Raw genomic sequence first — 11,951 nt, forward strand, 5'->3', positions numbered from 1 at the left:
GGGATGAGATGGGATGTCTCATTGCTCCGATATCGGCGATGATCGCGGATGAGTCGACAGATACCGGTCTCGGCCTCTTCGTACTCAGCCAGCATCGACTCGCTTGGATAAAGCATCTGTTAGATTATGAATATGTTTGACCACGGACTTAAGACTTAAATCGTGACTGCTTAAAGCATGTATACCGAACTCCTGATGGAGTGGATACCGCATATCGCGAATGAATATACCAATACTGTAGTAGTTCTACAACTACAGCCTTAATTGGCGAGGTTCATTCATAAGAGTCTCATTAGTATGTATAGAATACACAGTAACAAATAAATATCATAAAGGTCATAATCAAACAATCAGAAGAGCCTAGCAGAAGGTCTTGTACGCTCTATAGTACCACGGCTTCTGTCGGAGCCACTCCCGTTCTTCATCTAGCTCCTCAATGAGAAGATCAATGTCGACCTCTCGTCGACCAGTGTTAAGATCAATGTCCTTGGACCGCACGAGGCCTGGTCGTTTCCAAATCTGATAGCCAATGGCGAAGGCAATGACGACTGGAGCGGCGAGATAGCTCTGGAAAAAGTCAGTCGCGTTCGGCTCACCTCCAATGGGGAACAGCGCCGTGTAGAACTGGGCCACAAGCACCAAAGCGTTGATAAGCAAGCCCAACCACGAGCCATAGACACCGACCTGACTCTTGAACGCAATGTCCCGAGTATCACGGTTCTGTACCTTATAAGCCCTTCGGAATCGAATGTGACAGAGGTTGATAGAGCCCCAGGTAAAGATGAGCGAGAGACCGGTAAGGGCCATGAGCCAATCAAACACAATCTGCTGCTTGTCGGAAGCAGAAATGAAGCACAGAAGACCGACAAAGAGCGTAATGCCAATACCAACCAAAGGTCGACCACTTCGGTCTACATATGCCACAATCTTTGGGGCGTAACCCTGGGATGCAAGGGCCGCAAGGGTTCGAGAGCAGCCAAACACAGCAGAGTTGCCGACACTAAGCACGGCAATCATAATGACCACATTCATAATGGACGGAAGGACCTTGACGCCGGCATTGACAATAGCAATGACAAATGGAGAGGCAGCAGCGTCAGCAGACGAAGTCGCGCCCATGAGACGAGAGTCGTTCCATGGAACAAGGACGCCAATAATGGTCAGAGAGACAATGTAGAAGATGAGCAGTCGCCAGAACACCGACTTAATGGCAGACGGAAGCGTCTTTCGTGGGTTGTCGGTCTCAGCAGCAGCCAAACCAGCCAACTCTGTACCGGTGAAGGAGAATGCAGCAGTCACAAAGACGGCAGCTACACCGTGGAAACCGTGTGAAAAGGCGCCCGGGTCATGCCAGTACTTTCCCCCAATGTAACCGCCCTCTGGACCACCACCACAGTTGAGAATAATGCCGAGAATAATGAAACCAATAACAGCCAGTACCTTGATAGTCGAGAAAACGAACTCGGCCTCACCGTAGCCCTTGACACCAAACAGGTTAATGGCAGCCACGATAACGTAGAAAATGCAGACCCAAGCAGCAGGGTTAATGTTGGAACCCCAGTATTGAATGGTGATAGATGCAGCAACAAGTTCGAGTGGAAGAACAACAAGCCATTGAATGGCATAGTTCCAACCCACCGCGAATCCCCATGAGGGGTGGATGAATCGAGTAGCATAGGTAGTGAAGGCACCAGAGACGGGGAAGGTAACACAGAGTTCACCCAGAGCCTGTACGGTGCAGTAGAGCATGAGACCGACAATGCCAAAACCAATGAGTAGGGCAGCAGGGCCGCCAGTGTGGAGAGCCTTGCCCGAGCCGACAAAGAGGCCAGTACCAATGGAGCCACCAATGGCAATCATCTGAAGGTGACGCGACTTGAGGCTTCGCGACAGAGGCGAGGCCGAAGTGGCCAGAGCAGCCTTCTCAAGGTCAGTCATATTCGTCGTGTCGTAGTTCGACAAGTCAGCCGGCTTGAACGAGTCTTTGAATCGCTGCCATTTCGTCGACTCTACCTCTTCAACGAAGCCGGCTTTCGAGTCCTGGTTGAAGGTAGAGACCATAATCTCTCCTTTCTCCAAATCAGACATGGTTATTTTATCCGTTAATTATGTAGGGGTAGCAGATAGTAAGAAAAGGATAAAGGATGCAAGGGTATATTTAAATCTGAATGGAATATTCTATTTCGAAGCAATGTCACAAAAAAATAGATTAGAATAGGAAAAGGCTAACCTACTTATAGCTTATGACCCCCCCCCCCCGCGGGAATGGGTTTCTTTTTTTTCCAACCTACTGCCTATGAATTGTCGCGCAAATTCCATTAGATACAACTATAGTGGGGTATACGTACAGCATCTGGCGAATGAGAGAGCCTGTAGGGTGTAAAACAGTCTTATTCGATATGCGAAGTTCCCAGAAGAAACGGGATGACTTAGATTATGCGACATTATTCACACTTTTCATGTCTCTAACCATGAACTGCTATAGACGTGGCCTTGCAAATGACGGCAGAACGGATATCAGTGACACTTTGCAGGTAAGTAGAATACATTCGCCCTGTTTCCTATCTCGGAGAAATATCAGCCACATCCTATCGGGTCATGAGCAAAATAACGTAAAAGCTTCAGATTAGGTTCTTGCTAATTTCAACTCTATCAAAAGGTGGCCCTCGGAACGCATATCCGGACCAATCTCATCGCTGCTCTTCTCTTCGGCCCAAGCCCTGCGCCGACTCACATAAAACGCAATAGAACGCTGATCACAGCGGCTAGAGCTCTTCTCCTCTCGGTGTTTGAGCACTCTGCGACGCCTAGCCAAGCCTGCAGGCTGGTCTAACTATGCCGGGTGCTCCGACTTCGCCAAGACACCCACCGGCATCGCATCGGAACATTATCTTAGACACTCTCTCCCCGCTATACGCCGCTGGGGATAGCCATTTGAAGAAGAAAGTGTCAGACAGGAGATCGCGTTTTCCGGCCGGTAACGGTGGGTGAAATTTTCAAATAGAGATCTGCGGTACTAAAGGGGTTGCTCTTGGACTTGTTTTGGATGAGCTGAGATGGCTTTACTGCAATGCAGAGATCGCTGGCGATGACGATGAGGCCCCTCTCACATGTCTCGCACGTTATAAGTCTGCGTAGCGCAAAAAATGGTATAATGCTATAGTGGCATGTAAATCCGCACCACCATTCAACCGGTAGAAGGTATCTGTAGGCTTTATTCATTGCAACTCCTTTCAAACGATCCAACTGCTTTTTGATTTTATATTTGGTGAGTGAATAGCGAGTCAAGGGCTTGGTGGTGCATATCTTTGCGGGGACCAGGGCTTCACCGAGTAACTTCCTGCGTTCCCCTCATGGTACAACGGTTGAAGATGTATACTCCTCATTTGAGAGCCATCTCTCCACCTTCCTCTTGCGATTAACCCTCATCGGGTATGCCTGGTCCCTGAAGCACTGCCCTGAACACAGTAGTCGATCATAATTACCTACGTAGGTAATACACTTTACACTATGGTACATTTGACGGATTGAACATATGTAATCAACATATAGTTATTAACTGGTGTATAATAGAAACGATTGAATTGCTAAAGACCGGCCCAATTACCTCGCCTGTGCGGAGATACGATGCATCATCAAGATGCAACTCTTTTTGTAGTACTAGTAACACCTATATACCTAGCTAATACCGTAGTAATATGTATAAGTAAATAATAAATCTATTGTCCTTTTTCTTTTTTTTCTCAATACATTACAATAGCCCCCGCCTCTTCGGCTAATCCTCCTCTTCAACAAATCCTCCCTGCTTCGCAAGCGCATAGAACAGCGAATTCTTGTCCTTTAACAGCTCCTGGGGTGACGCAAACTCGCTAACCTTGCCTTGGGAAAGCACGCACACCCTGTCGGAGTCCAGAATGGTATTAATTCGATGGGCAATCGTCACCAGCGTTCGCTCGGCAAACTCGGTTCGAATGGTCTGCTGAATAATATGATCGGTCTCAACGTCAACGGCTGCAGTAGCCTCATCCAGGACTAAAATCTTGGACGGCGTCAGCAAAGCACGCGCTAAGCTCATGAGCTGCCGCTGGCCAACCGACAGGTTGGCGCCGCCTTCACTCACCCTACCGTCAAGACCCTTGTCCATGGTGGCCACATGGTCCTTGAGATGCGACAGTTCAAGCGCTCGCCACAGTTCAGTATCGTCGTGAACGTTCTCAGGGTCAAGGTTCTCTCGAATAGTACCCTCAAACGCCTGCGAGTCCTGTGGAATGATGGAAAGCCGCTGTCGCAGATCATGGAGACCAATGGTGCTCACGTCAACGCCGTCAATGATGATAGAACCACCAGCCGCCTCAATAATTCTAAACAGCGCCAGAGTAAGAGAGGACTTGCCGGCACCCGTTCGGCCAACAATGCCAATCTTCTCTCCCGGCTCAATCTTGAGGTTGATGCCCTTAAGCACCAGGTCAAGCTCCGGTCGGTATCGAGTTGAGTAGTCCTTGAACTCGATAGCTCCGGCAGTCGGCCAGGCCGCTGGTGGTCGAGAGTTTTCGATAATCTCAGGCGCCTCACTTGGCAGCTGCGAGTACTCCAAGATCCGCTCTACAGAGACAATGTTGTTCTCAACCTCGACGGTCATTCGCACAATCCAGTTGAGCGACTGGGTGATCTGCAGAGCGTAGGAAAGCGCCAGACCAGCAACACCCGCAGTGAGTTTACCGCTTGGCAGGGTCAAAATGGCCAACCCCGCAGCGCACAGAATAATGACCGAACCGATGAACTCGAGTCGAACAGCCAACCATCGGTTAGCAGACACGGTAGGGAAGTACGCCTTAAGGTTCAAATCCACCCGTGACTCATTAATGAAGACAAACCGCTTCTCGTGGTTGAATGCTCGAACCGTACTCAGGCCGCCCAGAGTCTCCTGGAAGTGAGCATAAATCGGGGATCGCGTCACGCTGTCCAGTCGCTTAAGCTCTCGAGAGGTCCTCAGGTAGTACTTCTGATAGTAAAGGTACAAGAAAGTCAGCGGCAAGATAAACAGCAGGAACACTGGTGTCGAGAAACAAATAACAATCATGGTAAACGACACCTTGACAGTGTTCTGGAAGAACTGGGAGAAGGTTCGCGCCAGGATCTGGTCGACTCGATACATATCGTTGGAGAACCGGTTGATGACTCGGCCAACTGGAGTCGTCTCAAAGAAGGACATCGGAGCTCGCATGACACTGACCAGCATACGGTTGTGGAGAAGTCGGGCCGCCTGAATAGAGCAATAAATCATCAGAATGATGGCCTGGACGGCGCTCAGGGCAGACGCCACGACACCAAACGCAGCGTAGATACCCAGATACTTGCCGACACTTGGGTTGTATCCGAGTTTGGTGTTCACTTCGGACCAGTGCTTCAACCAGACACTTCCACCAACAGACAATGCCATAGCGACAATCATCATACACAAGTACACGGCGACGCCCTTGAGATTGCACGCTTTGGCATAGGCCTTGTAGACGTCCCACTTGACTTTTCCTTGCTCCGAGCGCTCCTTGAGCTTGTCGGCCTTGGTCTGAGCTTCTTCGTCCAAAAAGTTCACGGCTCCGTAAGACGCAGTGCTAGCACGTCGAAGAGTGTTCGTACTCGATCGTCGGCTGACTCGCTTGCCACACCCATCCTCATCTACGTAAGCCTCGATAGCCTCAGTCTCGGTATCGGAAACCGCCGACTCCTCTTCTTTAGTCTCTTCGTCGGCAGAACTGGCGTTATCCAACGCAGTCGCAGAACTCGTATCAGACTCGGTGGCTCGCGTCTTCTTGCCAAACTCCTTGAGAAGCGAGTAGATCTGACCCTGAGACTCCATAACCTCGTTGTAGGTGCCTGTTTCGACAATCTTACCAGCAGAAAGCATGGTGATGGTGTCAGCGCTAGACAGAACAGTGATAGAGTTTGTAGCGAGAATAATCGTCTTGGTGCCCAAGAGCCCCTGGCCACACAGCACGTTGTCAATAATGTGTCTCCCCACATGTTCGTCGACAGCAGACAGCGGATCATCGAGAAGATACACATCGGCACGCGCATAGACAGCTCGCGCCAAGCTCAATCGCGCCTTCTGGCCACCAGAGAGAGAGATGCCCTTCTCGCCAACCATGGTCTGGTCACCGTCTGGCAAAATGCTGAGATCGTCTTCCAAAGCGCAGGCCCGGATGGTCTTTTGGTAGAATTCCGGGTCGTACTTGCAGCCAAAGAGAATATTGTCCTTTACAGAGGCGTTCATGATCCACGCTACCTGGGAAGAATACGCCACTTTACCCTTGACAGAAACGTTACCGTCTGCTTTGTAAAGGTCACCTAGGATGCACTGGAGCATGGAGGACTTGCCAGAACCGACACGGCCGACAATACAAGAGAGCTGACCCTTCTTTGCAGTAAAATTGATGTTGCTGAGGGCAACCTTGTACTCGGGCTTTCGCTCCCACACAAAGGTACCGTTGGTGACGGTTACGCTCTCCTCGCCAAGGCGAGTGGCCCTTGGCAGTCGCTCAACAGCGTCTGGCTGGAGCTCCTCAGAGAGAAGGAAGTTTCGCAGTCGCGTAACGGCGACTCCGGCCTCAATCAGAGCACTGACTACCATTGGAACAACCGCCAGAGGGAACGAGAGCAGGTTGAACAGCGTCAGAGCAGGGAAGACGATATCAGTAGTCAGGGGACGGTCCTGGGTGTACACAAAGACAGCGAAAGTCGAGCATGACACGAGGAACGGAGCGCACGACCACAAAAAGGTGGTGATGGCCGAGTTGAGGCCAATTTCCTTAAGAGTCTCCAACTCGAGGTTGTTTCGCACCTCGTTGAGCCGCTCCATGAACGGAATCTCCCACCCGTACAGCTTGAGCGACTTCACGTTGGTGAGGATTTCCGACGTCATTCGCGTTCGCTTGTCCTTGTTCTCCATCTGGCGCTTTTGCAGACGCTTCTGAATCTTGGCCAGGAAAGTGTTGATGGGGATCATGATAATCATGACGGCGACACCGGCCCACATGGAGTGGCCAAGCAGGTTGTACAGCGAGGCTAGACACAGAATGATCTGAAACGGGCCAGACCACAAGATCTGGCCATACTGGGTCAAATCCTGGAGCCGCTGGGTATCAACAGACATAAGGTTGACTATATCACCAGTCGACTTGCCGGCCCGCTCCTCGTTGGACAAACTCAGAGACTTGCGGAACACAGCAGCAACTAGGGCCGCCTTGATTCGCATACCCGTCTCAAACGCCCGCTGGAAGTACTGGTGCAGAGCGGCCGTCTGGATAATGGAAATGACAAACATACCACCGGCAATGGCCAGGCCCTTGGTGAGCTTATCGTACTCACCATCGTTATAGTCCTCTACGAATCGAATCAGGAACCGAAGCAGCTGGGGTTGGACGAAAGCGAGCATGTCCTGGATTGCCTTAAACAGAGCAGACATAACGAATGGTCCGCCAAACGACTTCATAAGCGCAATTGACAGCGAAGGAGACTTCTTCCTGTCGATCTGCTTCTTCCAGTTGACCTCAAACTTCTCGGCTACCTTCTCGGTGCAGTCTTCGCTCGGGAGCTCAGGGAGATCCTCCTCGGTGAGGAAGGTTTCGTAGCCCCGCTTCATAAGACCGCTCATCCAGTTGAAGGTGAGCCGCGAGAAGATGTTGGCCGTCTCAATGGGGTTCCGCTCGCGCTGCTCCATAAGCATCTCGTACTGCGACTTGGTCTTGGGCAAGATGCTCTCCATAAGCAGCACGAACAACGCATTCACCATGGAGAGCACGTAGAGCGTAGTATACGCGAGGTACTCCGAGGTGAACATGTCCATTTCGTGCAAGTGGATCACTTTTACGACCAGCGCCATCAGCGCGAAAAGCCAATAGAAGAGCAAAACGCCATTGGCAATGAGACACCGCGAATTCTCGAGGTAGTGCACCCCTAGGCCTACGAGGAGAGCCACAGCGTTCGCCGCTGGGCTCCAGAAGCTGATGTCTTTTACGTAATTTGGATACAGGGAAGTGGAGGCAAACACGAGCCCCACGCTGAAGGCAATTTGCAAAGCCACTAATGCCTAAAAAAAATGTTAGCTTTTTATAAATTCCACAGATTGACAGATCATAGTCCAATTCTCAATACACCGGACAGATCAACCGATCATAGCCCAGTTCAATACGGACAGATCAACCAAATTTTTAAGTAGTTCAACTTACCAGCTTAGAATAGGCTTTCCAGTCCATTACGGTCGGCATCGGCTTCCGCCTAGCCAGCACCCACAACTGGTAGATGCCCAGCACAAATAGGAATACACTTGGGAACCCGAGGACGACGCCATTGACGAAGCACGGCGTCAGTTCAAACTCCTCGGTCACCGGGCCCCATCCAAAGGCATCCTGGCACAAACAAGTTCCGCTCAGCCGTCCAAGCCGAGAGAGCGACCCCAGGGCTTCCGCCTGCTGGAGCAGCAGGAAATTCGGCTCCGGCCCGTCCATTGTTTTTACTTGAACAAATTCAATCGGGGGAGTGGTGGTCGATAAGAAAAAGTCCAAGAAAGGAGGGTTTTGTCGAGATATCATGCGTTATGCATTATGCTTATAAAGCACTCCTTCCTAATTCGGCGAGCCCAAAGTGGCACGGCTCGCCGGTCCGTACGGAGTTCCGAAGCACCCTAATTTTATCCGCAGTCTTAATCAAGGGGGCGAACATGGCGGGGCATTGAAGCTGTACGGCTCCTGAGGCGCTGATTGCAGGGGAGAATCCGGTTAAAACAGCGAGGAGCTGTTGAAAATTGTGGCGAACAGGACGGATCAATTGTGGGACCGCAGGGCGGAGCAAAGCTCTTCCGCACACTGAAATTTCACGGCGTCGAATATTTGCCGGGACGGAATCCGAAACGGGTTATATCCCCTAGATTTATGCGGCGGGGGTGATTATACGGCGACACCTCTAGTAATATATGCGCTTTAGTATGCGATGGGTGCCAAATTGATAATTGTACCAAAATTTGGTAATCGAAATTGAAGGTCGTTGATTGGACTGATGGATATGAGCCCCAGTTTTTTATACTTCACTTCTTAAGCAGACATCTAGGTTACTTCTCCTTCCCTACCCCATTGGTGATGCCTTTCCAAACTACCGTACCGTACTACAGTAGTACCAGTAAAGTGCAAATTGGTGCTGGTACATTGACGTTTTGCCTGGTACTCCTTCCTCCATTTTAATTAACCCAGGGCCACATACCCACCGTTATCACCAGCTACTGAGTCTACTAGACCGAGGAGGTATACTGGGATATACGCAGTTAGCGGTATGAAAATTACGCGCAGTTAAGTATCGGCTATCTCCACAGCTCGGCGGGTTCAATAAGCCTAGGCTAATGTAGGCGGACAATTCTCGTTCTCCAAATTATTTACGCATTACCTGGTACTCGCAAAATTAGAATAATGTCGCTTAAGGTCGGAGGTAAGATATAATTTGGCTAATTTCTGGGCGGTTGCTAACTGATGAAGACTCGTTTCCAGAAGGCGTGAAATTCACTTACGTCCCATACAACCCAGAGCAGTCCGAAGACGTCCTGGCGTGTGGTCTGCCAGTCGCCTACGACTGCGATAAGCAGTTTGCCAACAAAAAGGTTATCATTGTTTCGGTCCCCGGCGCTTTCACTCCGGCGTGCACGGCCAACCACATCCCGCCATACCTCGAGCGACTGGCCCAGATCAAGGCCAAGGGCGTCGATGAAATTATTGTCATTTCCGCTAACGATCCACATGTGCTCAACGCCTGGGGCAAGGCGCTGGGTGCCCAGGGTCGAATCATTTTTGCATCCGACGGTAACGCGGCCTTCTCCAAGTCCATTGGCTACTCGTTGGACCTCAGCGTTCGTGGTTTGGGCGTCCGAAATGCCCGATACGCGCTGGTAGTTGACCACGGCAAGGTCACTTACATTGACAAGGAGCCCGGTATGGAGATTACCGTCTCTGGCGTCAACGCCGTTCTCTCCAAGCTGTAGATTTCTTGCTATATACCTAAATTTGTAGAGTGTACCTACATCAAGGAGCAGTTCCCTCTGCATACCAAAATATGGTAAATTTTTTGTAGCAATTGATATAGCTGAATTTAGGTAGCAGCTCGTGTATATGCGACAAGCGCTCTTGAAAGCATGTGCTTCGTAATGGACCATTGGTGGGACACGTCGTGGCTATTCACTGTTAGTACTGCACTAGGGAGCCGTCAGAGAGAATTCCAACAGTAGGTACTTACTATACCACCGTGTTTCCAGCAGCATAAATGGGAAACCCTTCGCATGCGCCATTCGGTCCGGTTAGAATGATCAAGTCCAACGGCTTGTCAATGCCAATTTCAGACTTCCTCATCAGCTCATCTATGGACTCCCGTGCGACTGAGCCAGAGGCCAGCTGGCCCTCGTCTACGCCTTGGCATATTTTTTGTGCAGCCTGCAGGAGAGATTTCTTCGCATCGTTTCGCTGGAAAACATAAACATTCAATTCGTACCGCCCTGACAGACTTGGCGTCTGGGTAAGGAATGAGGTCGAGCTATTGGCAGAACGTGCGTGGATCTTGATCGACACTCCAGAGTGACCCATAACCTGCGAGCATCTGCTGAGTATGTTCTCCATATTCTGCTCTAGCAAAAAACCAGTTTGCTCATAAATGGACAATGTAGGGATCTCTCTGCTCACAGCCCAGCAAATCAACTCAATGACGTAGCTAACTAACCTCCTCGATTCCCTTTCATAATATAACAGATCTTCCGCTCGTTGAGGTTCTGCTCGGGGATCTGACACTTTAGGGAAGTGCTTCAAGACTGCACCAACATGCTGTGGCACAATTGTTCCCTCAGCCATTGCATTACTCTTGCGGCCAATCATCTCCTTGAATACTTCGTCAAAATTGTTGTATTCGGAGGCCCCAAGATGTATAGCCACTCCTTGCTTGGAAAAGATCGGAAGGAATCGGTAGAGCTCAAGAGCGTAAAAAATTACGCTGAGAAGTGCCCTGAGAATATGGAATTTCAGCAGGTACCAGGTAGACAGCTGAATATCAGCGACATCAAATCGAGACCCTGGCAGAAGGATGTCATCTACATGAAAGCCTTTTACTTTGGTTCCTGGAATACCATAGGTTTTAGGAGTATAAAACTGGACCTTCTCTCCTCCTTCAAGAAGCACATTAATTGATGAACTCATGTCGCCTCGATCAGTTCTGTTTCGCTGATTTGTATAGTAGTGGGTAGGAAATTGGAAAGGGGAGAGGAGAGGTTTCATTGCTGTTGCAATGTGACATGTCAGAATTCGATAAATATTCGACGTCATTCAAACTCAACATACAAATTGGCTTTGTCTACCCCTCACTGCTCTTCGAATCATTGTTTGCTCCATGGGATTACCGGTTATGATGCTGAAAATGTAAGAGATGCTCTCCCACATAGCATAAGCCAATTGGCACGACTATATCTCAGGGTGTAGTATGGGAAGGTTGTAGTGCTATAAACGCATAATCATGAGTACAATGCTACGGCATATGTATATCCTGATGAGGTAAAAGATATATTTTCTTTGGTTACAAAATCCACATTGTCTCCTGTGATGCGCGCAATCAATTACACACTACGTCAAGAAGGTTTTCCCTCATGCTATCAGCGGCCTACCGCTGAGGAAATCCAACCCGTCTACCTTTTACTGGTGTTGGGTGCCAGAGAAGAAAGCACCAGGAGATACTTCGAGTCATACACCAAAGCAGGTGGAAACCACCGAAGAGTACGATAAGAGAGGTAGACTCCTAGGATCGCGCCAACCCCTCGGAACGCACTATGTCCGTCCCGAAGTAAGTCTCCATTATAAGGACACTATTCCCTCTATTTTCTCTTTTCCTTTTCTTCACCGTTTCTATTGTGAACACTCCGGTATTACTACGTGTTT

The 11,951-nt window shown here is 49.8% G+C and overlaps 4 protein-coding genes across 5 annotated transcripts; 1 reads left to right on the top strand and 3 right to left on the bottom strand.

Annotated features, from left to right (window-relative positions):
* Positions 1-360: 360 nt before the first annotated feature.
* Positions 361-2,088, bottom strand: GAP1 (amino acid permease; the record flags this gene model as incomplete). Its single annotated transcript, XM_076687937.1, has 1 exon — positions 361-2,088. One exon carries the CDS (start codon positions 2,086-2,088, stop codon positions 361-363), a length of 1,728 nt encoding a protein of 575 aa, XP_076537826.1.
* Positions 2,089-3,775: 1,687 nt separating this feature from the next.
* Positions 3,776-8,504, bottom strand: YCF1 (metal resistance protein Ycf1p; the record flags this gene model as incomplete). The annotated part of the gene is made up of 2 exons (XM_076687938.1): positions 3,776-8,086; positions 8,226-8,504. 2 exons carry the CDS (start codon positions 8,502-8,504, stop codon positions 3,776-3,778), a joined length of 4,590 nt encoding a protein of 1,529 aa, XP_076537827.1.
* Positions 8,505-9,455: 951 nt separating this feature from the next.
* On the top strand, positions 9,456-10,021 carry AHP1 (peroxiredoxin family protein; the record flags this gene model as incomplete). Of its 2 annotated transcripts, none has more annotated exons than XM_076687940.1 (2): positions 9,456-9,474; positions 9,522-10,021. In XM_076687940.1, 2 exons carry the CDS (start codon positions 9,456-9,458, stop codon positions 10,019-10,021), a joined length of 519 nt encoding a protein of 172 aa, XP_076537829.1. The 2 variants fall into 2 exon arrangements, with proteins under 2 accessions (XP_076537829.1, XP_076537828.1); XM_076687939.1 differs by having other exon boundaries at positions 9,534-10,021.
* A 250-nt stretch (positions 10,022-10,271) lies between these two features.
* On the bottom strand, positions 10,272-11,345 carry TRVA0_096S00188 (uncharacterized protein; the record flags this gene model as incomplete). Its single annotated transcript, XM_076687941.1, has 1 exon — positions 10,272-11,345. One exon carries the CDS (start codon positions 11,343-11,345, stop codon positions 10,272-10,274), a length of 1,074 nt encoding a protein of 357 aa, XP_076537830.1.
* Positions 11,346-11,951: the final 606 nt, after the last annotated feature.

The sequence above is a fragment of the Trichomonascus vanleenenianus genome (genome assembly GCF_965637985.1).
Source record: "Trichomonascus vanleenenianus strain CLIB 3782 genome assembly, contig: TRVA0_096S, whole genome shotgun sequence".
In the NCBI taxonomy this organism is placed as follows: domain Eukaryota; kingdom Fungi; phylum Ascomycota; class Dipodascomycetes; order Dipodascales; family Trichomonascaceae; genus Blastobotrys; species Blastobotrys vanleenenianus.